Source organism: Equus asinus, chromosome 8 (genome assembly GCF_041296235.1).
Source record: "Equus asinus isolate D_3611 breed Donkey chromosome 8, EquAss-T2T_v2, whole genome shotgun sequence".
NCBI classification, from domain to species: domain Eukaryota; kingdom Metazoa; phylum Chordata; class Mammalia; order Perissodactyla; family Equidae; genus Equus; species Equus asinus.
This window is the reverse complement of record NC_091797.1, coordinates 7,762,665-7,788,633: the sequence shown is the minus strand read 5'-3', so window position 1 is coordinate 7,788,633 and position 25,969 is coordinate 7,762,665. Positions and strand designations below refer to the sequence as shown.

The following is a 25,969-nucleotide window of genomic DNA, read 5'->3' as shown; positions in this document are numbered from 1 at the left end:
TCTTCTATTCATGTCATTGACTCAGGATTGGAGATTTTACCCTTCTTGCCCCGCCTTTACCATATTCCCAAGGACATCGTCTCTAAACAGCCTAAGAGATTGTTTAATCACTTGGGACTAGGTGAAAGTTGACATTATTTACATAAGTGTATAGCAATATTATATGTAAGTACTTACTGAAAGTGCCTTTGCTTATGGAAATTAGAATATATTTGCATAGCTGGACAGCCTTGCACCATATAAGTCTGTATATAGATGACTATCATTGAAAAGATTTTGAGTTTCTCTCAGTGGTAATCCCCAAGTTAAAAGTTCCTGTATGATTAAAGGTAAAATTGTTTGTTTATTTTGGTTTATTTTCTGTGGATTTGCTTTTTTTGTTTTTAGTTTTGTTTTGTTTGCCAAAGGGCTTTATACCTTTGTAATGTCATCTGAATCTAAGACATCTACATCTCTCTGTCAAATTTAAAATTTGTAGAAATAAGCAAACAAAAGAGTTTTTTTCAAGAATGAGAGTGTAGGAGATGAAAAATCTAGACTGAGTACTCAATTTTAAAATTAGAAATCTAAAAAAAATGTGTTCTTTTCAAGACTTTTAAGATAGTCTACAAATTCTAACACGTTAGAGTTAGAAGAGACTTTGGAGGTAAATCATCTACTCCAACCACTCACCAGCTTGGTCCCAGAGAAGTACAGTGAGGTCCCCAGTCACAGTCTCGGTTCACTGCCAAAACCGAAACCAGCTTCAGGGCATTTTGATTCTCGGTGGTGGCTCATTACCATACAACGACTGAATATGTCTAAAGCATGTGGAAGGGTCGGGCACAGAATGCATATCATAAATGTCAGCCGTTGTCCAAACTTTCAGGAGAGACAACAGACTGCAATGATAGCACTGAAGCCCATCTGTCTCCCTCCAACTCCTGCCTTGGCCGTGGTGATTATCTTACCCTCTCTGTGCCTCAGCTTCCTCGTTGATACTCTATTTCCTACTTCATAAACTTGTTCGGCGGTATAAACTTGTATGGCGATTAAACAAGTTATTTAACAGTTCCTGGCAGACAGTAAGCGCCATATAAGTGCTTCTTAAATGCATAAAGTGAGCACAATTACTCTACCACGGTAATGGTAATGGTACCATGATCATGTCTGAGTCTGAACAGCCGTCAATCTGTCACATCACTGATGGTGAGCAGCTATAATTTTAAAATGATACCTGAGTGTCCTTTTTCAAGATATAATTAGGCTTTAAAAACAAGCATAAAGATTGACAGTTTAAAAACATAGATGAAGTAGATTTTAAGTCCATGAAGCATGAGGAAGACAAATGACTGGTTCCACCTGTGCAAATATATTAGAGAAAATGTCCCGTCAGTGATCCATTTGGCTGCTCTGAGACTCCTGCGGCTGTATAACGACCTTCTATCTCACACAAACAGTTCAGCTGTAGCAATTACAATGTTTTGGGCTAAGTTAGCAGTTGCTGAGTTGCAACCTATTCTGAACTGTTGGGTGTTCTGCCCAAGCTGAATAATTCTCCTTAAAGAAAATAAAATGTATAAGCATTTTAAAATATGGAAAATGTTAGATAATCAGTATTCTAAACATAATAAGCAATTATATATAAGCTATCAACATTTTAACAACATAAAAAAAAATCAGAAAGCATCTCCTACTAAAGGAGTAAGGTCATTTTATTGGTTCATCAGTAATATGACCACAGGTAATCTTATTAGTTCTTTGCCTTACCTGTATCTTCTAAAGTTTCTATGGTAAATATGTGTTATTCTAAAGTAAGAAAAATATTTATCCACTCAAGATAGATTTTTTTTTTAGTTACCACATACTATTTATACTGGACATATATCTAGAAAGCAGCCAGAAAAAGCCCTGCCCTCAAAGACCTTTATGTTATTGAGTGAAGGGTCTATAGACAATAAACATGCCATCAAATGCAAAGGTGGGATAATTTACCATGGTGAAAAGTGCTGAAAAAAAAATAAAACATAATCACCTGGCGTATTAACTCTATGAGATTCAACCACAATGGGGACAGGCCTAACCACCGACTCTTTAAGATCATCAAGTTGCATCATGGCTGGACAGTGAGTATACGTATGCGTTTGCTAGGGCTGCCATAGCAAATACCACAGACCAGGTGGCTTCAACAGAAATTAATTTTCTTACAGAGGAGGAAGATGGAAGTCCAAGATCAAGGTATCAGCAGGCTTGGTTTCTTCTGAGACGCCTCTCCTTGGCTTGTAGACAGACATCTTCTTCACAAGGTCTTCCCTCTGTGTGTGTGTCCTAGTCTCTTCTTATGAGGACACCAGTCCTATTGGATTAGGGCCCACCCTACAGAACTCATTCAACATTAATGACCTCTTTTAAAATCCCATGTCCAAATGCAGTCACATTGTGAGGTACTAGGGGTTAGGACTTCAATATATGAATTTTGACGAGACACAGTTCAGCCCATAACGGTATATCATCCTGTTTCCGTTTTCTTCAGAGTCCTTGCTGCCCTCTGCCATACTATATGATCACATGTGTGCTCTGTGTCTTTCCCACTTGCACGTCAGCTCCAGGGAGCAGGTGCTCAGCTCTATTTGCTTCTGTATCCCAGTACCTGCAGCAGAGGTTCCCACTGACTCTTCCTTCAATAAGTGGGTGTGTGATCTAATTAATTAGTTAATACAGCCTGTGTGACTTGACCTTGTCTAATTAACATGGAAAAGTTGGCGCCACATATTTTGGTATATTTCCTAAGTATCAATTTGTTATTTAAAAGGTCTGTTCTCTCACCAAACATGAGAACCCTATCTAATCTAATTTCATTTTCAAGGCATCAACTGATCTTGTGCATCATTGTCTGAACTTCTTTTCTTCAAATAGATCGCCCTGGTTAGTTACAGTTAAACCTCTTGGTCAGCCCGTTCCAGATGCGCATGATGAACAGCAGGCAGACAATTGCCAGTTCAGGGGCTTATTTGTTTTTCTTACAGTGTGGTTCCTGGGAGGTGTTCTCCTTTCCCATCCACTCAGAGGACTAATAAATTAAATCAATGTGCTTTTATAGAGGACGTTTTACTGCTCTGAGTGTTTAGGGAAAAAAATAAGAAAACTAAAAAAAAAAACCCTCAAAGCACCACAGCAACTCGAAGACTTTGGAGAAATGTTGTCTGTGTTCATTCAGTGACAATGAGGACATATTTCAGTTATAGAGAACAAGCCATGATTACTTACAAAAGGCAGATTGAATAGGCATTTGGGATCTCAGAAATATCAATTCACAGAGGGCAAAGAGCATTGGAGAGTACACTGTGTAACACGTTCAGCTTAAGGGATGCAGGCATGATCTGTCACACTCCTTTCCCAGGCCTGCCCTCCGTCATCCACATGGCCACTCTGAGAACCACCCTGTTATCACAAAGGCGACCCAAGCCTCTGTCCACATCACGTTAGCCCAGTGGGGTTGGCAAGCCCAGGAGGCAGAGCGACTTGATACAAAAAAGGGACGAAAGAAAAACAATAAAAGGAGAGAAAGGAGCTTTGCTTTGAAAAAGTATATTATTTTTAAAATATATATATTATTTTATTAAGAATAAAAAAATTATTTTAAAAAATATATTCTTTTTCTTCTCACAGAGAAGAAAATACCATGTTGAAATTCCTTACACATATTTTGGGGGTTGATTTTTGTATTTATTTTTAAATTAAGTGTGGGTGGTTTGTTTGGTTGTAAACTTTTTGGTCCTTAGGGTCTGGAAGACTTGACTAGCCCTGGGCCACAGAGGGAGCTTCTGAATTAACCAAGCTGAGTCAATAATGGTACCCGCACTCCTAGGCATAGTTTACTGGTACAAACAGAGCTCATAACACAAGTTGTTTCCTTAGATTTTTTGACTCAACACTAAGAAATGGTGAATTCTGTCTTTCTTTCATGGCTAAAACTGTATAAAACAAAGGTCATAAGCGGTTTGTGGAAGAGCCAATGTAGCCAGCAGCTGTTTCCTTATTAGTCTTGCCAGTGTTTGGACCTGAAGAAGGGATGCTGTCTTGAATTATCCAGGTGAGCCCTTAAAAACAGAGAACTTTCTCTAGCTGTAGGCGGAAAAGAGGTGTGGAAGAAGGGGAATTTGGAGATTCCAAACATGAGACGAACTTGAAACATTGCTGACTCTGAGATACAGAATCAGAGAGGATTCTGGGAGACAAGGGTCACCCTAGCTGACTGCCAGCAAGGAAATAGGAACCTCAGCCCTACAAACACAAGGAACTGGATCCTCCCAACAAACTAAATGCACTGGGAAGCGCATTGTTGCCTAGAGTCTTTGGCTAAGAACCCAGATGGCCAACACCTTCATTTTGGCCTTGCAGAACCTGAAGCAGGGAAATAAGCTAAGCCAACCCAGACTCTGGCAAACAGAACTGTGAGAGAATGGGTTGTGTTCTTTTATGATGCTAAGTTTGTGGTAATGTATCATGGTGGCAATAGAAAACTCATACCTATGGAGTCCCAATAGTGTTCATGTCCGGGCTCTACTTCCTCCTTAGGCCTGTGTATAGTGAAGAATTTAACCTTGACCAAGGAGAGTTCTGGCCTTTACCTTTGGGCCCTGGGAGGTAATCTCTAAGCCCTTGGAACATCCTACCTGAGAAGAGTGTCTTTATTTACCTGGGGCCTCTGGCCACACTAGTAAGTCTAGCAATGTCATTTATTGTTGACTCATGTGGTATCAGCTTGATCGCCAGCAGGGCTGGAGACTGAGGTCAACAATGTGACCAGTTGACTGTGGAGACCCTATAAAGACTCTGGACAACAAGACTTGGGTGAGCTCCCTGGTTGGTAATACTCCATTCATATTGTCACACATCGTTGCCAAGAGAATAGTGTGGTCTTTGACTCCACTGAGGGAAGACAAGAGGAAGCTCTATGCTTAGAACTTTCCAGGACTCTCCATCATGAGTCTCTTCCCTTGGTTGATTTTAATCTGTATTCCTTCACTGTAGTGAACCATAACCTTGAGTATAATAGTTTTCACTAGTGAGTTTGGTGAATGCTTATAGCTAATTATTAAAATTGAAGTTAGTCTTGGGAACTCTCAAACTTGCAATTGGTGTCAGAAGTGAGAGTAGCCTGAGGGATGCTGTCCCTCTACCTTCACACCCGGCTATATTTCCAAACCTTGTTTGTTCAACTCTTTCATCACGGATTCCCTCATGGAATAAATATCTCTTTTTAAGTATTTCTTATCACTTGGATCCCAGAGACTTTTAACCAATACATTCAAAGACCATACTAGCTATATCACTATTAATAAGCCATAAATTTAGAATAACAGAATTTCACTTTAGAAAAGACTTGAGAGACCATCCGTTGCAACCCCTCCACTTTCCAGATAGCAGCCTAGTGGGCAAAGAAAACTGTAAAGCACTTTATACATGATAGGTGCACAAATTCCTTTAAGTATCCTGACTCCCAAGCTAGTATTCCTCAACCAACATCACCTTATCTCTAATTCAAATATAAATTTGGAATTAGTGGCCAGAACCATGTGCCAATTTGTCCCAGAGTCCTTACCAGTGTAGCTGGAGTCTGAGTTAAAATCGCCACCAGAAGCGTTGGCTGGTGTTTTGAGGTGCGATGGTTTTACCACTATTGTCTGATCTTGGGAGTCTGGGTCATCTTGTGGCAGATGAGTTTCAGCAGAATCAGGTCCCACAACTAGTCTGCTCATATCTGCCAATTTCTGGCACACCATTTGATTTCTGATCCTTTCTGGAGTAATAAAGAAAAATGTTAAAACATTTTGCCATTGCTTTCAACTGTCTTTCCACACTGTATGGAAAGGAGTACTTGAGAAAATAACTTATGCCTAGGCAGTGACATACAAAATAAGGGGCAATGGATGTAGTCTGCCCTGATTGCAGGCCATAGAAAATTTAAAAACAATAATAAAATCTACAAAAGTTCTGATTGCTTTTTATTGTTGCCGTGCACTGGCCATTCCCACTGCCCCTGCCTTGGAATACTACTGTTCCTAGGCCTGAGCCTGTTGTCTAGATTAACTCTTAGCTTCAACACTCTTTCAGATTCCCTGGAGTCTAGTTAGAATTCCAACATCTGATATGAAGATTTGCCCCACAGCTTTATCATGGCTGTCCCAAATCCTACTAATGGTCTTTGTGCTCATTCTCAGAGCAGAAACGGACTTCTCCTCTTACTCGTATGTTTCTTCTCTTGTCCTCTTTCTTTTTTCCCACCACTATCATCTTAGCTCTACCCCCTTTAAATTCTGAACCTTTTGATTGATTATTTTTATATATTTACTTTTTAAGCCTGATTTGGCCATCTTTCATGTTGCCTATGTAGGAATAAATTTTACTTCTATGTTTTTGCTTCTCCCATAGAAGAAAAGAAAATGCTTTATGAAAAGGAAGACCAAATAGAGATTGTCATTGATACATATTCTTGAGGGATCATAGTAGCAAGATACCTTTTGAGTTAGATATTTCCATTTCTCCTATTTCAGTTGGAAAAGCATGTGTTTTAGTAACTTTCTTTCTGGTCCTTCTTAATTTACTCATCTTGCTGGCTTCCGTATCATTACCTTCATCTCTTGCATCCTGTAATAATTAACAAACAAAAAGCCAAATAGCAGATCATGCATACAACTGAATTTGGATGTCAAGAAGGTATGATGATTGGATAGGTATATTTTAAAATGAGTATGGCAAACTCTTATAATGAGGTAAATTTTGTCATTTCCACATTCACGTGAATAATTTAAAATTAAGAAGCCCAACGTTCTGCTGATAGACTGGATTCACTGAATCTTCTTTTATATGTGGCACAGAAAATATCATGAAATAATTTAACATCTTGTCCAACTAGTCAAGATTTCTATCTTTATTTTTTACTCTGGGATATTTTATATTATTTATTCGTAAATATTTTTTCCTAACTCACTTCGGCTAGAAAGTCTTCTTTTTATGATTTCTTTCATTTTTGACCAGAGGCATAAGTACCTGAGGAATTAGATTCTCTCCTCTCTTTTTCCTGACCCTCATCCCTATTGCATCAATATTTACTTTAAGAAATCACTTGCATTCATAAAATGTTTCGTGACTGTGTTTTATATGTGCAAAACCAACATCATAGGCAAGCTGCTTTATAGCTTGGGAAAACCTAAAGAAAAACATTTTAAAACAAAATAAGCTGACTTCTACACTTTAGTTCTAATCTTTGACATGACCCCTAGATGGAGCTTCCCAGCAGGCAGCTGGGCAGTGAGGCAGGGCTGGGGCTGGAGAGATGGGGAGTCCGCACCGACGGTGGACAGAATCCCCCTGCACTCCCAGAGCTAACACTGAGAAAACAAAAATGTCCAGAAAAAAACACTGACACTGGTATTTTTCACTGTTTTTACAAACTTCTCATTATGGTTTGAGGGAAGAGGAAAATAGCAGGGTCAGTGTCAAAAACTACATTTAAAATGTTCTGAGCCATTGTCCTTTTCAAGAGCCAGCTCTGAGAGCTGCCGTATCTGGCAACAAGTTATATAAATACATGTCCAGAGTGGGTGCTGGGGAACAGATCTACTCATGGTCAATAACACCAGTTTAGCCTCCAAAGGCTAAAAGAAGAAACAAAGAATTTCACTTTTTTGCACTTATACGTAATTATGATACATTGTTATTATTGATGCTATATTAACAGAGATATATTTCACAGGATTAAGACTTTTTTGTTACTTTAAAGTTTCACTTAGAAAATTGTGGTGTCTTTCACTCCAGATAATCTTTTTTTTTTAAGATTTTATTTTTCCTTTTTCTCCCCAAAGTCCCCAGGTACATAGTTGTGCAATTTTTTTAGTTGTGGGTCCTTCTAGTTGTAGCATGTGGGATGCCTCCTCAGCGTGGCTTGATGAGCAGTGCCATGTCCACGCCCAGGATCCAAACAGGTGAAACCCTGGGCCGCCGAAGCAGAGTGCGCGAACTTAAACACTCGGCCATGGGGCCAGCCCCCCAACTCCAGATAATCTTATATTTGAATCATAGGATATTTATTGTGAGATAGAGTAGTTTATTTTTTTCTAGTAGTTTATGATTTTATTCAAATATTTGAGTAAATTTTCCCAACACATTTCTGATAGAATTCGGACAGTGATATACTAGCCTTATTTTACATACCCACCATTTCTAAAATTGCATTGTCAGAAATATACATTATATGATTGTATTTTTGGTAAATGTTTTTATATGTACACGTCTCTGTTTTTTCCTAAAGAAATCTCACTTAGAAAAGGAAATACTTGGCCAGGCATATTAATATCAAGGGAAATGAAGCAGACTAACATTGGTAGTAGGTTGACCTATTAGGGATTTCCTCAACTGCAGATTGAAGGAAATCAATTGAGATGAATTTAATATTTTTTCTAGGTTCAAACTCTAACTTGCATTTGAATAACAATGTGCTAAAACTGAGCTCTTTGTCAGGCACATTTCTTCAGCATAACTCTTAAGGTAGGAGAATCTCCATTTTACAAACAGAAAAGTGAGACCCAAAATAACTGGCCCAAGACCACAAGAGGGAATGAAAGACACAGTTTACAAACGGGTCCTCTGATGTCCAAAATGCCATTCTGCTTCCTAAACACCAGAGACTCAAGCCCAGAGAAAGTTCATTTTAGTAACATTCACCTGTCTTCATATAAAGCAGACCAAAAGGGAAAGTTTCTTAAGAAAAAAACAGACAATTCACCTATGTACTAACCTGAGAATTTCACCAATAAAAGCCCAAGAACTAAGTCTAGAACCTGCCTCTGACTCCATAATAGAGGCTCAAAAAAACATTTTTTTATGAAGAATACATTTAGCTCAATTCTTTGATTTTCTTTTATACACTAGGGTGATCAGACTATAGACAGAGCTATAATAGCCGAAACAAATTAGTAGCCCCCTGGTTTATTCCACCTTCAGTAGAGTATTTCTATTCTCCTTAATCCTTCAATTCCGTTTAGTTACAATGCAAATGATGTTTCATTAAAAAAGCTACTAGCCAAGATTCACACGATTTGGGTTCTAATTCTGACTTCTCCACTAAGTAGCAAGTCCTTGTGGAGCCTTGGGATTTTCATCTGTAAAAACTACTATAAATATAATCATTCCCAGCAAGTATATTAACATTTTACAGGCATGTTCATAACCACACAATATTTTATATCTCATTTCATATTCACAACATCCAGGGGACATTTATTATTACCTACATTTTTGCCAAGTAAGAAATAGGTCCACAAGGGTTAAATGCTTTATTCAAGGTCGTATGACTGCCCAGGAAGAGCAGTATCTGCGGAGCTTCCCACATCACCACAGCCAGACAGTTGAATGGGATGGAATTCACTTCCATCATATAATGTTATTTGTGTGACTCATAAAACTTGTTCACTCAACTTCCTCAATTATACATTCTTTCACAGTTTTATGTTTTCTTATAACTGTTGCCTGTGAAAGGGTTAAAACCATCTTAGGTCAAGTCACCACCAGTTTAAACTTCATCAGTCCGAACAGTAAGGACTGTGGGTAACCTCCTGTGAGTCAGGCAAAGTCAAAGACATAAAAACAAACGCAATGTGGTCCCTTTCATAAAGAATCTTACGGTCTAGTACACGCAACAAAGTGTTGTTGTGGAAGTTGAAGGCTTCTATGTTGTAGAGAAAGAGACATGGTTAGGTCACCCTAGTTCAGAGACAGCAAACTCAAATAGCAGGCAGATAACAAAGAGATGCAGTGGACTGGATGGTGGACACCAGAGTTGATACTCCTGCCCAGGAAGGAGACAACACAGGGCTCCAGCTGATCATCGCCGTGACAAAATGTGACCCCAGTGTCGCCAGTTTTCCAAATATCCAAGGAATGCCAGAAATCTGGATTTTTATGTACAATTTTATGATTTTTAAATGTTGGCAATTAATTTAAAGTGTAGGGTAAGGAGCAAAGAAGGCAAGAAAGTTTCTTAACTACCACAGAGCCAGCTCTCCAAAAGACTGGAATGCTGTTTGGAATATGGAGCAATTCCAGAGGGCCCCGGGGCACAGTGAAGGCAGCAGTGCCCACCCATCTTGTCCCCAGCAGCGGTAGTTAGTGTGGTACTGAGAGGTGATGGTCAAAACATTTAACTGTTAGTACAGCTAATGAAAATAACAAACATTTTTATTGTACCTACTACGTGTCATGCATCTTCTAAATGCATTGCATGTGTTAATTCATTTAGTCTCAAAACAACCCCTTGAGATAAATACTTTATCATCCTAAATTTAGAGATGAGGAAGACTGAGTCAAAGAACGACTAATTAACTAGCTCAAAATCACACATCTTGTAAGTGGTGGAGCTAAGTTTTGAACTCAGGCAATTGGGCTCCAGAGGGCTAGTACTTAATGCAACTCTAGTGAATACCATCGACCAGAATGCCCCTGCAGGTCAGATGCTGACTCTTTAGTTGATGGATTGTGGAGAGTTCCACAGGCCCCAGGGGAACAGTAGGACAGCAACGGAAGTTTGGAGGGTTGGGGGGGACCACTAAGGAACTCTTGTCAACAGCTGTTTACCAACCAGTTTAGAAAATTTTCACTATTTATCAAGCAGCCAGCAATATAGTTTCAACCGACAAATCTCCTAGTTGCATCATTATGATAGGCAAGCAGTGCCTGATGCATAGTTAAGTACTAAATAGGTGTCAGTCATGATTATTATCCAGGTGCCATGCATTACTGGGGTTCTCTGTTGGGAAAATGCCTCATTCTAGGTTACCTCACGGGAGATGGCTCCCACTGACTCAGGCTCTAATCCCTAATCTAAGCAGCTCTAGATTCTGAACACGATAAACCAGGGGAACCTCTCGGAGAGGTCAGAGTATGTCAAACAGTCTGAGGGTTCTCAGAGGGGGCGCTGTGACCAATATACTCGTGCTTGGACTTTACTAAACAGGCAGAATATTTTATAGTAGAGTCTTCAGACAGCCAGGGAAACTAAGCCAAACTTAAACAGAAGAGGGAACATTTGAGCTGAAGATAGAGAGGGGTGAAGCAGGCAAGGTTGGAAGAACCATGAGCATGAGCACAGATATGCAATTTCATTTTGATGGCATGGCATAAATATGCAAATCTAATTCATGCTTAATTTAGACAATCTCAAAATTCTACTGCAACAGGTTGATTCTGATTTCTTTTGACATTTCCACCAGAGAAGCTTTCCCCACTTCAGAAAGTTTTCTGCTATCATTTCATCAGATGGCACCCTTGTCTCAGACACAGGAATGGCCTTAAAGACTGTTTTATATTAAAAGATATTTTCATAATTCATGTTTTTCTCATTACAGTGTTTCTTTTGAAAGCTGTTTTTATGGCTTAATATAAGTTTGTCATTTTGCATTTCAACTCAGTGGCTTGAATGAATTAACTAAAAGAGGCTTAACCTAAAGGCATTCCGCCAAGCATTAAATTTCGACCCTAATTTGACCTAATAAGTTTCCTTCCAATATATTAATCAGTGTTATTTAGAGTGTAAATATCACTGATTTTATTCATTTACTTTTAATTATCTCTAACAGTTACTTTTCTAATGTCAGTATTTTAAAAACATTTGTTTTGACCCATGTGTACTGGTTATAGTCTGAGGTATAATTGTTAACGCATTTACCAAACACTCTGATTTCGTTAATGATGTTGATGCACGAAAAAGAAAGCAGGCCCAAAAGATCTCATCAAATTTTAGCCTCTGTTAGAAATGACGGGAAAAAAGGATCAATTATTATCAAATTTAAAAGAATATGTCACAGAGAAAAGAAGGTACCTTCAGTTTCCTTAAAGTGTGTTCCTTAAAGAAAAAGAGAAGAAAATGTACTCAAAATATTTACAGAAGAGATATTTCAAAGAACACATCACAAACTTGCATCAACTAATCTAAACATATCAATACCCATTCACCACTATTCCTACTTCTGGCAAAGTGGTCTAAGAAAATGACCCAAAATACATAAAGTTAGATGCATGCCCATTGCCGCCTTTGCTATAACAGTGAAAACTTGAAAGCAGAATAGATTCAAGTAGGAAGAGTTAAATACATTGCAGTAACTCTGTTCAATGAATTCACCATTTAAAAAGAGCATCCATTTCCCACCTTTTGTCACCTGGGCCACCACAATCCTTACCAAACTGTTGTCCCTGCTTTCTGTGTTTCCATTCTCCCACCCACCCTGCAGACTACTGCCCATGGTACTTCCTTAAATCACAATTTTGGTCTTATTGCTCTGCATAGGATACTTACACAATTTCCCATCACCTTCAGGAAAAGTTCAGTTAGCATCCTCTGAGGCCCTGCATAATCCAGGGTCACCCACCTCTGCAGGCTCCGTAGCTGGCCATTTGCACACACAAACCGTATCTCCATCTGTACAAAACTAGTTTTATCATTCTTCTGGCCCACGTTGCTTCCTTCTCCCTGAGTTCTTATTGATTATCTAGCCTATCCCAGTGAGACAGTTATCTACTCTTCTGGTCACAGCTCAAAATTAACCCCCTGGACAATTAGCTGTAGTGACCTCACTCAAAGATGATTCATTTTTTTAAATCTCTATGAAAGTCGATGCCTTATTAAACCTTGTAACCTCTTCAAAAAACTCATAATTATTGTCTTCTTCATCACAATTGGCAGACTGTCTTGTTTCCTCTTAGAGATCTCACTTCATGCTTCATGTAAAATACTTCTCATGTATCATTAAAGTAGTTTTCTTTCAGTTACATACTTTTTTCCCCAAACCAAAAGCAACGATTAGTTTAGCCCAAATATTGTGATTCCTTAAGTGCCAAGTATATATTTAGGTGCCCTTTCTAGAATTAAGAACCACCACAGCCATGAAACAAAGAACTACATAAACCCCCAGTACCCACTTGGACAATCTAGGGTAGAGATTATACTGATCTGAACTAGGACAATGGCTGTGGGGATTGGAAAAAATGAGCGTACTATAGACATATTTGGGAGGTAGATTTCGCAGTTTGGTGATTGACTGGATATAGGAGGTAAAGGAGAAAGAAGGGTCAAAGATAACAGTCAGGTTTATCACTAGGAAACCCGGAATAAGGAGGAGGCCTGACAGGGGAGTTGCTGGGTTCTGTTTTATGCCAATGGAATCTAAGCTAACTGTGTCATCTGGAGGCATCCAGCAAGCATTGGTCATATGAGTCTGAATCCAAATGATAAAATGGAGGGGAAAAGCATAGCCCTGACAGTGGTTGGAATCATTAAGGAAAGAGCAGAGGCTAAGAAAACAAGAGGACTAAGATAGAACTGAGAAACAACAATATTTAATGAGTAAACAAAGGAACAGAATCCTAGAGAGTAGTCAGAGAAGAAATGACCAAATGACCAGAAGGTGAAAGAAAAAGCTGGGACAGAGTGGTTTCATTGAAACCAAGAGATACAAGCTGTGTTAACAGAAGAGAGGACCAATAGGCCATGCTCCTGAAATGATAAATAAGGTTGGTATTAAGACTTGTCCATTGTATTTTGCAACCCAGGTCACTAGTGACCTTGGTAAAAGCAGTTTCCATGGAAAAATGTGAGCCAGAATGCAGTGAGTTGAGGAAGAACGAGAGATGCTTTGCCCAAGAAGCACATCAGAAGTGTCCTTTATTATCAAGTGGAGACAGTCTGTATATACAACTCAAAAGTACGAAGAGAAGAAGACAGAGAGGATGGCCACTGGGGGAGTACACAGAGGTCCAAGAAAAGTTTATGTTGCTTTTAGGAACAAAAGACTCACACTTATTTAAATGTTTAATGAAAGTTGCCAATAAAGAAGATGTTGAAGAGAGGAGAAAAAAGATCAATCAAGGTCCCTGAAAGGGCAGAAAGAAGGGAAACTAGAGTTGAAATAAAGGGATTAACTTCAGTATATCTTCCTCTCTAAGAGGAAGAAAAGAAGACAGAATGTTAGAAGAAAGAGGAGAGGAGAGGGAAAATAGGAGGAAGAGGAAAATTAGGAGGAGGAGAGGAGGAAAGGAATCATTAACATTTAATGAGTGCTTTTCAGATGATGTAGACTCAGGAAGATTAAGTTCTCCCAATAAGTGGTAGAATCTGGTAACAAGATGCTCTGCAATGACTCTATCTCTTTACCCCATTATTCTCTCCCTTCCTTCACGATTTTTTCACTATATTTATCGTCAAAACCACATCTTACCTTTAGGTTATGATCACTCCCTTTGTGACATGGACAAATTCTTATTTCCTATGCTTCCTCATAACATAGCAAAAAATGCTGATATTTCAAAAGAATTTTCTAAACATTAAGAAACAATACAAAAGAAAATAAAGAAAACTCAGAGACATTAAAAGGAACCAAAATTACATAATATTTACTGTCTATAGTCCTGGTAGTTAACTACATTTGTACACTCTGTTCTATTCCGTGTCTTACCCAAGACTCTGCCCAAAGTATTCTCCTTTGTAGTTATCTGGGTCACCAACCACATAAATAAGCATCATTTGGAGCTTATTTGAAAACTTGATAATCCTCATTGCAAAAATTCAAAGGTACAGACACTCATAAAGTAAAATGGAAAACTAAAAAAACAATAAAAGTCCTTTGTTTTTCCCTAGCCTTTAGATTTTTAACAAGTAAATATTTTCAGAACAAGCTTGTTACTACAAATTATTCTTGTAATGGCTCATTTTCTATTATAAGTTCTTTAATAATTGTCTCTGGTAAAGATTTAATGTGTCAATACTGATTGGAACTAGACAAATTTTGAAATATACTGAAAATAGAAGTTGAGGAGAATAGCTATGGTATATTCATACCCCTTGTTAACAAGTGGCCACTCTGCTTTGTGTGAAATTCATTACTTTATTCAACAAGTACTTAGAGAATACCTAGAATAGGCCAGTCATAAGTCTAGAAGTTCCAGGAGCAATAAATTATTTCTTGTTCCATGGAACATAAATTAATCCAGGATAAAAAAGCGTATGAGGACACATGTTAGATGAATGAGGAAGGTACTACTGGCACCATTTTCCTGATGAGGCACCTGAGTCTCTGGAAGACGTAGTAACCCAGTTGACTTCACGCCTAGAAAGTAGCAAAATCCGAATGTGCGGTTTGAAACTCTTCCTTCATTTCTTTGTGCTGCTTACAAACTTTACAGGCAACAAAATATTGAAAACTAAAAATACGTCATCTTTAAAAATACTAAATGCTAGGGCTGGCCCCATGGCCCAGTAAAGTTCCTTGGGCTCTGCTTCAGCAGCCCGGGTTTGCGGGTTCAGATCCTGGTCGTGCACCTTCTCCACTCATCAGCCATGCCGTGGAGGCATCCCACATGCAAAATGGATGAAGATTGGTACAGATGTTAGCTCAGGGCTCAAGCAAAAAAGCAAAAAAAAAATAGGAAGATTGGCAATGGATGTCAGCTCAAGGCTAATCTTCCTCATCAAATGAATAAAAATACTAAATGCTGAACAATTTTATATAAAAAGTAGCAGGAAATTCAAGGCTTTTTTTTAAACTTCTCATTTCAACTTAGAGTTCAGTAGCGTCCCTGTCCTTTGAGGTAACTAAGCACAGAAGAAAAATGTAGATAAGTTTCTTGAAAGTTACAGAGAATCAGAATTTTACCTCAAATAACCGGCAAAAAATGGGATGGGCTATTTGGGAAAGTATCGGCTTTCTCATCCTCAGGCACATTTGTGGAGGGTTAGATAGTCAAATGTCAGGGATGACGTAGAGAGTTTCCGGTTCTACCACCGAAGATGCTCACCACTTTTGCAAGCAAAGAATTAGATCCACGTTGGCAGTTTAGGTGGAACAGAGTTCCACCGCCTATATATCCACATCCACCCAGAATCATAGAGACACTGTCGCTGTGGAAAGCCTCTGCGTGAAAGAAGTGTCACACCGGAAAAACACGCAGCTGCTCCCCCTGTGAAGATTTGGGATCTCGCTTCCATTCCCAACAAGATGGCGAAATACACAACAGCAGCACCAAACCCAGAGCAAACTCACCTGAGGACAGGGGAATGCAAAGTCTGGAACAGAACATTCTATATGAGAAACGCATGCCTAACCGATAGCTTCTGAGAAGAGAACAAATGCTTTCATAAAGGTCTAACACCATGTTATTTTCATAATAGGAAGCTAAAATAACAAAGGAAGCTTAAATAATAAAGGAAACCAAAAGTTGGGTCAATTACCTGAGCTTGGTGCTAGTCCTGGTCTTACTTTGCATTTTCATAAGTGAACTGAAAAAGAAATCTTCATATTTTCCAGGGAAATTAAGATTTTGCATCTAAAAATATATTTATCTGTGTCGATAGGATCAAAGTAATTTTTGAAGGCTTTGTGGATGGGCTGGAAAGCAACAAAATGCTTCAAAGGTAAGAAGACCTTTGTAGACTTGTAGAAAACTTTAAATATACATATAGTTTATAATATATATTTATGATAGTGGGTTCTGTAATCCAGTGTAAAATAAGATCTAGCAATGTCATAGAGCTGTCGGTGAAGATACCAACAAAGAGGCTGCTGCAGATAAAAATCCTGGGCCTCATCAAAAAGAATATTTTAAATATGACCGGAGAAGGTATTCTATCTTTTAAAAATATATAATGTGCCTGTAACTAGAATACTAACTATGGTTCTTGTTACTGTACCTCGGGAAAGCCTCAATGGGCTGGAAGTGAGTAGATATGTGTTTATTTATATAAGTGTATACCACATATAATTGCTATTATTATCATAAAGAAAGGCAAATAAATTCTACCGTGAAAAGGGAAAAGTGTAAGTAAAACTTTTCAAGGCTGTAAAAATGAAAACTCAGGGGAGATATTACTGGTCAGCCTACAACATAATAAAGTACCTCTTATGAATAAGTCCTTTTTAAGGAGTACTCACCCTGTTTTAAGCACTATTCTAAGCACTTAACACATAGGAACTCACTCTCTTCACAAAATCTCTTCCAGTTGGTACTATTTAATGTCCAAAGGAAGCAGAGAGAAGTCTAATAATTTGCAAATGTCACACAGCTGGTGAGCAGCAGAGCCAGGATTAAAACACGGCATTCTGGTTCCAGGGCGCGTGCTCCTCCCCACTGCCCGTGAAACACAAACCTCACTTTTAGTCTTGAGAGAGGCGTTGAATGAACTGGAAAGAGGTCGATTTGAAGCAAATAAAAATAAATATAAAATGAACTATAAACTTTGAAATCTGAAAGTGAAACTCCTGCATCCTAAGAGACAAAACCCATTTAAAATATGTAAAGAGAACCAGGAGGTCTTTACAGAGTTGCACAGAGGATGGCAGACAGCAGAGAAAGTAGGGTAAATTGGGGTAGGTCATCTCTAGCCTGAGTTCTGTCCTGGAAGGTCAGGCACAGCCTCCCTCAGAGCGGCACTTAGGGCCCGATACACACACACACACACACACACACACACACACAGACACGGGCTGCAGAGCAGGACGACCTTGGTCCCAAGCCAGAGGGCGTCATTCCTTCCTTGAGGTGGACAGGTCAGCCCTTCGTGGCCACCTGCGCAGGCGTCTTCTGCGTTGGGTCGCAGCACCTACAGGGCAGCGAATAACTCTTCCCCGCCTCACCTGGGTACCACCCAGCTCAGTCCCACACACAGACTCTTAATACATAGATTTTAGTTTTCACGATGTGCTGTCATTTCCCCCAATTTCACAGCTTCAGACACCCATAGGGTCTACTTTGGGGAATAAGAATGTGTTTTTGATCTAGTTTCTGTTCACTGCTAAGGATTTGGCTGAACGCCTGACTTTATGACATTGTTTTGAATAGGGAAGCTCAGTAAAACGTTCTTTAGGGAAATACCAAATCTGAGATGAGTGACGGCATTTTTACTGGAGATCCTGCCGAAGCGTGGACTCGGTGGGGCAGTGGCCTGCGGGGGCTCGTCACACGCACTCCGCCCTCCGAAGCCGCCAGCCCGGGCTCAGCGCCACATGACTGCAGTTAACCTCAGGCGGCCGCTGCTCCTGTCACCACAGCATCTGGGGTGGAACACAGTCACTGGACTCTTCCAGACATTAGTTAACTGGAAAAGGAATGTCACAAGCCGCCTCCCTCCCTCGTCCCTTATTCTTTCTCTTCCTGAGAATATGACTCCACAAGGGAGAGCACCCGGGGGGTCACTCAGTGGAGAGTGGGGTCAAGTGGAGCCAAGGCTCGGCTTTATTACACCCGTTAAACACGATGTTCCCTCCTAGTCATCAAGGAACTTTTTCCCAAAGGCCAGAGGATGATGCTTGCTGTGAAAATTGGGTACTTTAAAATCTTATTGTTGGTTTTTCTCTTCTCCTGAGTCAACAATCACTGTTTGGTCTAGACTGGTCTTAGGGATTTTTACCAAAGCTGTGTCACCAGGAATCCTTGGCTAAAAATGCGGGAGGTGGAGGAGAAAACGCAGTTCTGCCATGGGCTCAGGAGTAGTAAAATCTAGTCCAAGAAGTTAAAGAGTTAGAAATCAGAATTTCAAAAAACTAATGAGGCACATACTAATTACCTTTACTCTCCCTAAGCCATCATTTGCAGCTACAAATTAGCTTTCAAATAAATTTGTTCTCTTACACAAACACGTCCATCATTTGATGGCTCTGACAATGACAGGGCAGTACTGGATAAGCCGCAGCTACTCCTCGGTGAATTCCTTCTTCACCGAGCATTACCTAGTTTCCTGGTGGAAAGTACACTTGTTCTCGTCTCCACCCCAAAGCGCACTGTTTGTGCTCCTGATGCATAGCAGTGACGCCATTTGTCCTTAGGTTTTTAGCTGTCTTGTGCTCTAGGTGGAGGAGTGGGGATCAGACCTATTCTCTACATGCCACTATTCCAAACACAATGAACTGGTCTACCACTCTGTCTTGCACACATAGTAGGTATGCTTCCTGCATTTTATCTTCTTAATTTCACTTGAGGAAAACCTACATCCTCCCAGACTTGACCGCAGCATGCCTCCCACTCCACATTTTCAGTCTTTCGGAATGGGCTATCAGAAATACAGGAGTAGAAGTTGGATACATACACATGAAGAACTAATGAGAAATGCTGTCTGCTGACAACCGAGTATTTTAATATATTCCAGTGCAGATGAATGGCAGTCACTATTTAAAATGCCGTGCATTTCAAACATAACTTGAAAATGGGTTCTCACCTTCAGTCATTTAACCTCAAAGCATTTTTATAAAAATGAGACAAAAGCTTTGAGAAAAACAAACATTGTGCTGTCAATAACCACCAAAATAGGCATAAAATTTTTTATAGCATCCTTACGCTTCTGAAACTCAGTGCTTAATGAAATTATTTTAAATGATTATTCATACTAAATGAACTTTCCTAATACAATTTCTGAATTTAGTTTTTATTATATTTATAAACTTAATGTGTGGCAGAGAATTTCTTCACAAACTTCTCCAAAGCAGACATAAAAAAAATATAATCCTGCTGCCCCTATTCATACTGGCACTCAAATAGTTGACATAGGATAAGAAGAAGATTTGCTGTCAGTATTTTGGTAAATAATGTTTTAATTATTAACTTCATACCTCCTCCGGAAGGTCCCCTTCATCATTCATCTCACACTTTTTTATTTGTCAGCTTGGGAAACCACAATATCCCCAATAAATTCTTCAACGTGTATTTATATGTGTACCGGAAACAAAGCGGCAGAGGCTGAATTCCATGGAGGTTCTTTCCAGAGGTCTCTGGCAGGTAATAAAAGGTAAACACCAGAGTCTGATGTGTCATGCCCAAGGCACAGTATGCCAGCAGCGCGCTAGAAGAGTCGAATGACAAATGCTCATTTATGCCTGACTCCCTACGAACAAAGGACATACAAAGCTTAAAACTGTTGATTGACTTTTTCTCCGACCTACTGAATTTTGTTAGATACAATTGTATTCTAGAATGAAATCTATTGTGATGCTCAGACGATGACACATTTATTAGACAACAATGCTATCAAAGTCCACAGACAGAAAGACAAATGGAAAAATACAGCTGTAAGTGACCCAGATTTTTACCACTGGCAAAGATGCATTCATTTGTAATTCCCATTTTTATTTTCTTTTCTAGGGTCCCTTCTGGCCTCTAAATTAATACTGGTCCTTCGTTATATAACTACAGCCGTCTTTCTTTAGCCTTTCCAATTCTCTAAACGTCAGTCTCCGACAAACCCCAGCCCATCTCAGCTGTCCACAATGAACATGGAATCATCTACAGGCCGCCCCACATAGTCCCAGGATGCTCCTAACTCAGAGGAAGTGAGGAATGCCTTCTCAGAGGGAGTTCGCTGCCTTCAGTTGTGATTTCAAGTCCAGCTGGTGGGGCATGGAAGGTGCTTTTTCTGAATCAAACCAAACCCTCTCTAAGCATTTTCCATGTGTGAGTGCACAGTCCCCATAGCTGATCGCTGCTATCTGGGAATCCAGGCGAGAGGAAGCCCAGGCCCACACTTCACCCTATCAGCCAGGCCTGACTCTCTTGTTCTGTTTCTGCAGCGGCATAGTCATTATTTCACGTTTGCTGTAGTGACTCTGCTTTTTCGTTTGTTTCTTTGTTTATCTTTCCACCTGTCTCTCTTTTCTACCTTATGAATTTCAGTATCTTGTCAGTTTACCCTCTTTGTCTCTTTCTAATCAAACCATAGTATTGAATTCTAACATATTGTTTCTAACAGTTGCTATATGGCTGACAAATTTTGTTCTCTGTTCTTAATTACAAAACTTAGTATCTGAAGAGTTTTCCGTTTCTCTCTTAAAATTCCACAAACTAAATTGGGCCTATTTATCTATTCACTAGATTGATTTTTCATAATTTCCTGGAAGTCCAAACACTGATTCTGTTTATGAACTGTAATAACTCATCTATTTATTTTATAGAATCAAGATGAAATAAAAAATCATAGATGAAGTTTCCAGATAATCAATATTATTTATATAAACACAACAATTTAAATGCTGTTTGCATCCATAGCCACACCCTCTTTCCTTAACCCTCCAAATTAATAGTTAATCTTAATTCTAATGTTCAAGATAAAATGGAAAAATTGTATCGTAAAACATGGAGTTGGTACATTTCTGACAAATAAATTAGATAAACAATTACATCTTACCTTTATATCTTTTTAAGTCTTCTTTTATAAGAGTTTTTGGGGGCCAGCCCCGTGGCCGAGTGGTTAAGTTTGCGCACTCCGCTTCAGTGGCCCAGGGTTTTGCCGGTTCGGATCCTGGGCGTGGACATGGCACCACTCATCAGGTCACGGCGAGGCGGCAGCCCATATGCCACAACTAGAAGGACCCACAACTAAAACGTACAACTATGTACTGATGGGATTTGGGGAGAAAAGGGCAGTAAAAAAAAAGAAAAAAGAAGATTGGCAACATTTGTTGGCTCAGGTGCCAATCTTTAAAAAAAAAAAAAGAGTTTTTGTGTCACATGCAGAGCAGTGTTATCTGCACAATAGTGTCACAAGCTGTACATCATAAGTCAGACAGATCTTAATTCAGAGATTCGCATTTCCAGTGATAACCCCCACTGAGCATCTTTCCAACTCTGTGGTACTCGTTGGGGCCGTAACCCATCATTTCTAACCTCCCAGTCAAATTGTCTTTAGCCCCCTCCTCATTATAACTGGACTCCTGCTTCACTCTAAACCTCGAGATTAGCTATTTTAACAAGTCCCCCCCAAATTTTTCTCCCATCAGTCTAGTTGTATACTTACTAAAAATCAATTGTAGTTATTTTCAAAATTGTTTTATCCTACTTGCACAGATTATTGCACATATGCTGTTTAATTAAATATTATGTGAACCAATACAAATAAAGATATTTAATATTTCTTAAAAACTAAGCTGAATGTTTTAGGAAAACTTGAAAACGATATATGTTTTAGCTCAGGCTGCTATAGCAAAATACCATGGACTGGCTTATAAACAATGGAAATTTACTTCTCATAGTTCTGGAGGCTGGGAAGTTCAAGATCAAGGTGCAGCAGATTTGGGGTCTTATGAGGGCCTCCTTCCTGGTTCGTAGATGACTATCTTCTAGCTGTACCTTCACATGGCGGAAGGGGCATACCTCTTTCATAAGGGCCCTCCCGACCTAACCACTTCCCAAAGGCCCCACCTCTAAACAGCATCACACTGAAACTTAGATTTCAATATGTGAATGTTGGGAGGGCACATTCAGTCTATAGCAGTACCTGTCTCATAAAAATTTTTGTAGAACTTGGTTCAGGTGATAGAGCTATAAAAAATTAAGAAAATTTTTTGAAGTTTAGAATTTCCTTTTAGATTGTCTTATAATGGTCTTTTTAAAGATCTTGTGTCATGAAAAAATGAAAATCTTTTTTTTTTTAATGATGAGGGTTGTTTTTTTTCTTTCTTTTTTTTTCCCCTTTTTCTCCCCAAAGACTCCCGGTACATAGTTGTATATTCTTAGTTGTGGGTCCTTCTAGTTGTGGCATGTGGGACGCTGCCTCAGAGTGGCCTGATGAGCAGTGCCATGTCCACGCCCAGGATTCGAACCAATGAAACACTGGGCCGCCTGCAGCGGAGCACGCAAACTTGACCACTCGGCCACGGGGCCAGCCCCAAAAATCTTATATTATTGTTATATAATGCACTACAATAATATTTTATGCAAGAAAGACAATGGATTCAAATCAATGGATATATACATACACAAAAAAGGCACAGTTCCAAAATCAATACATTGGCTAATAAATTATATACAATGTAATTATATGACTTATTTTAAAATAATGTTTAAAGTATGTATACTTTTTTATGATTCCTTATTTCAGAAGACTTCCATGATTAACCAATCAATTTTTTACCTGATTGTTTAGGATAAAAGAGCTCCTTTATCTTTATAGACTTTTCTTTAAAAGTACATGAGGGCTTTGGGGAGAGATGTTAGATTTAATAAAAGCACTTACTTTTGCCTGATCAAAAAAAAAATCTAACTAAAGACATAAGCAAAAAAGGAGAAAATAAAATGAAAATGGGACAACAGGAAAAAGAATTGGATGGTACAAAGCTAATTCTAAATAGTCGATGAGGAAAACCGAAAACCAATCCAATGTACATCACAGAACTTTCCAGAAATAAGAGAAACAAGAGAACGAAATGGAAAATAGGATAGAAGAGATTTTAAAAAAATGAGAGATGGCAATCCAGGAGGTCCAACATGTGAATAATAGGGGTTTCAGAAAAAGATAAGAGAGAAAATAGAAGGGAGGAATGCTTCAAGAATATTAATTTCCCAGAATTGAACGGCATGAGTTTCCAGAATGAAAGGGTACACTGAATGCCTAGCTAAATGGATTAAAATTGATACACATCAAGACTCACCATCATAAAATTTAAAAACACTACCATACACAAAGGATGAGGAATCAGAATAAACTCAGACTTCTTAATGGCAACACTGGAAGCTGGAAGACAATGGAGAAGTTTTCAAAATCCTGTGGGAAAATATCTAACCCGTAGTTCCATACTGAATCAAAACTATCAGGTGAAAAGCAAAATGAAGACATGTTTCACATGCCACTCTTATACCCTTTCTCAGAAAACTAATGAAGGATATGTTTCTCCAAACAAGGAAACCAATGCAGAGGAAAACCAGAAATCCAAGTAACAGGACATCCAACACGGAGGAGAGTAAAGGGAATCCCAGGGAAGTGATAAAGTGAGATCTCAGAATGACAGCTGAATCTCAAAAGTATTATCAGATATTTTCAGGACAAAGGCCAAGAAACAATTTTAAAGAAGAATAAATTAACAAAATACCTCATGTCTGAATGTTTTGGGAATAATTGATATTGAATTTCTAATTTATCCATAGGATACTAAGCAGCTAAAACAAAGAGACAATTATTAACTCCATGGAAAAGAAAAAGCTATATGGGCAAGGAAAAATAATCATATAATAATAATACATGGCTCAACTGTGAATAGCTTTACATAATCATAACAATGTAAATACTAAATGTTGATCCTACTAAAATTGCAATATTATTTTATTGAGATGATTGGGGGAATTGAAAGTGTGCACGTGTGTTCAGTAAGGAGGGAGGAAAGAGGGATAAATTCTCATTTATCCAAGGAGAGAAGTCAATAGCTAATGCCAAAAACTTAAAGCATAGTAATATAAGTACAATTTTTAGAGATTATGAGTTAAACCAAAAAGATCCAGCTATAGAAATTGAGAATGGATGTCTTGGAAGGGGAAACAGAAGTGGGGTGAACAACTATTTGAGTTTTTAAACCATGGGCATATATAACGTTAATAAACATGAAAATTGGGGGATGGAAATGAATGAATTGTTGATATTCTTTCTCAAAAAGCAGCTCTTTCAATTGTTGTATTTACTTGATTTTTCTTTCCTTTTTTTTTGGATGAGAGGTCTTATTTATGGATAGTTAGTCACTCTATCTTGTGACTCTCACATAGCTTTATATAGTGCTTACCATGTCTTACTGTATTTTACCTGTCTTTATATCTCCCACCTACACTGTGAATTCTTAGAGCATTTGCATTCTATTTTGTGACTTGGGTACCTGGAATACTGCCTATTTCATAATAAAGAGATTAATATACTTTTGTTAAATAAATGAAATGATGTATGAGGGAGATCGAATTTATTATCTAGACAAAAATGCCAAATTTCTATTATGAGAATTAAGTATGTTTTGCCAAAGATCAAATCGTCTCTTATGCCATGCTATATCAACTTTTTATGATGACTTAGATTCAAGTGATAGCCTCTGTGGTCCAGTCAATCACCACAGCCACTGACGTGATCATAAGTGCTTTCTTTTATTAGGAAAAGGACTGAAAGCATCTATTGTCGGACATCTTCACCAATAGGTAACAATTTATATTTATGATTATTTTTTAGGTAAAGTCAGAGCCCTTCACACATTTACATGATTCACAAACAGAACACAATATTCCCAGCACATTGCCTCCTAGATGGTAGACAGAATTAGAGGTAAGTTGTATCTTCTACCCATATCTAGATGACTTAGGAATAATTTTTTCAGCAGAACAAATCATTGTAATCTAAACACAAAATTTACAGAAACATAAAGACGCTATACTCTGAAGTAATAGAGTCCAAGTCCATTTGAAAAATTTGGTTTCCATAGCGTACTGGCTATCATGCAGGATGGTGGGTGATAACCTAAATAGCACATAACGCATGTCCATTGGTATGTCTTATGTTATATCACAAATACATAAATTTCTAATGGATCAAAAATTTTAAAGTAATATGTTTTTAATTAAGTAAACATACTTTAGAAAAACAAACAAATAAAGAAACCTTCCAAAAATACCTCTTTCCTTGGCTCATTAATCGAGCTTCTTCAGTGAAAGCCCATGTGCCTAAGGTGTGTATCAACCTCTTTACTTCGAGACTGGGACCCAGATGAAGCTGAAGTGTCCACACTGCTTCCTCTACTCCAGTTGTGAAAGTGTGTGATTACAACAAAAGTTTTAGGAATTTTACAAGTATCTGGCACTGCTACATTATGGTAGTAGATAAAATAGGATACACTTACAGTTCTGAGTGTGTACAAGTGAACTTCTAAGTGCCTTACAGACACAAACTCATTTAATCTCCCCACAACCAAGAAGGTACTACTCTTACTACTCCTGTTTTACAGATGAGCTAACTGAGGGACAGAAACCTGAAGCGTCTTGCAGAAGCCCCACAGCTAGTAAGTGGCATAACCAGAATCGGAACACCAATAACTTGGCCCCAGAGTCCACTCTCTCAACCAGGAGGGCAAGATGGGAAGGAATTCAGGCTTTAAAAACAAATGCAGCACCGAAAAGAAGCTTAAATATATGCATAAATATATGGATGAGGCAATTT

General features: G+C 38.7%; 1 protein-coding gene across 3 annotated transcripts in view; it reads right to left on the bottom strand.

Annotated features, from left to right (window-relative positions):
- The window catches only part of LGSN (lengsin, lens protein with glutamine synthetase domain), an 81,933-nt gene that overhangs the window by 6,048 nt on the left and 49,916 nt on the right, over nucleotides 1-25,969 (bottom strand). For all 3 annotated transcript variants that reach the window (XM_044776934.2, XM_070514630.1, XM_014831371.3), the window contains 2 exons: nucleotides 6,501-6,630; nucleotides 5,585-5,782 (listed from right to left, as the gene is read on the bottom strand). In XM_044776934.2, coding sequence (XP_044632869.1) covers nucleotides 5,585-5,782; nucleotides 6,501-6,630 — 328 coding nt within the window. The remainder of the gene's footprint in view (nucleotides 1-5,584; nucleotides 5,783-6,500; nucleotides 6,631-25,969) is intronic.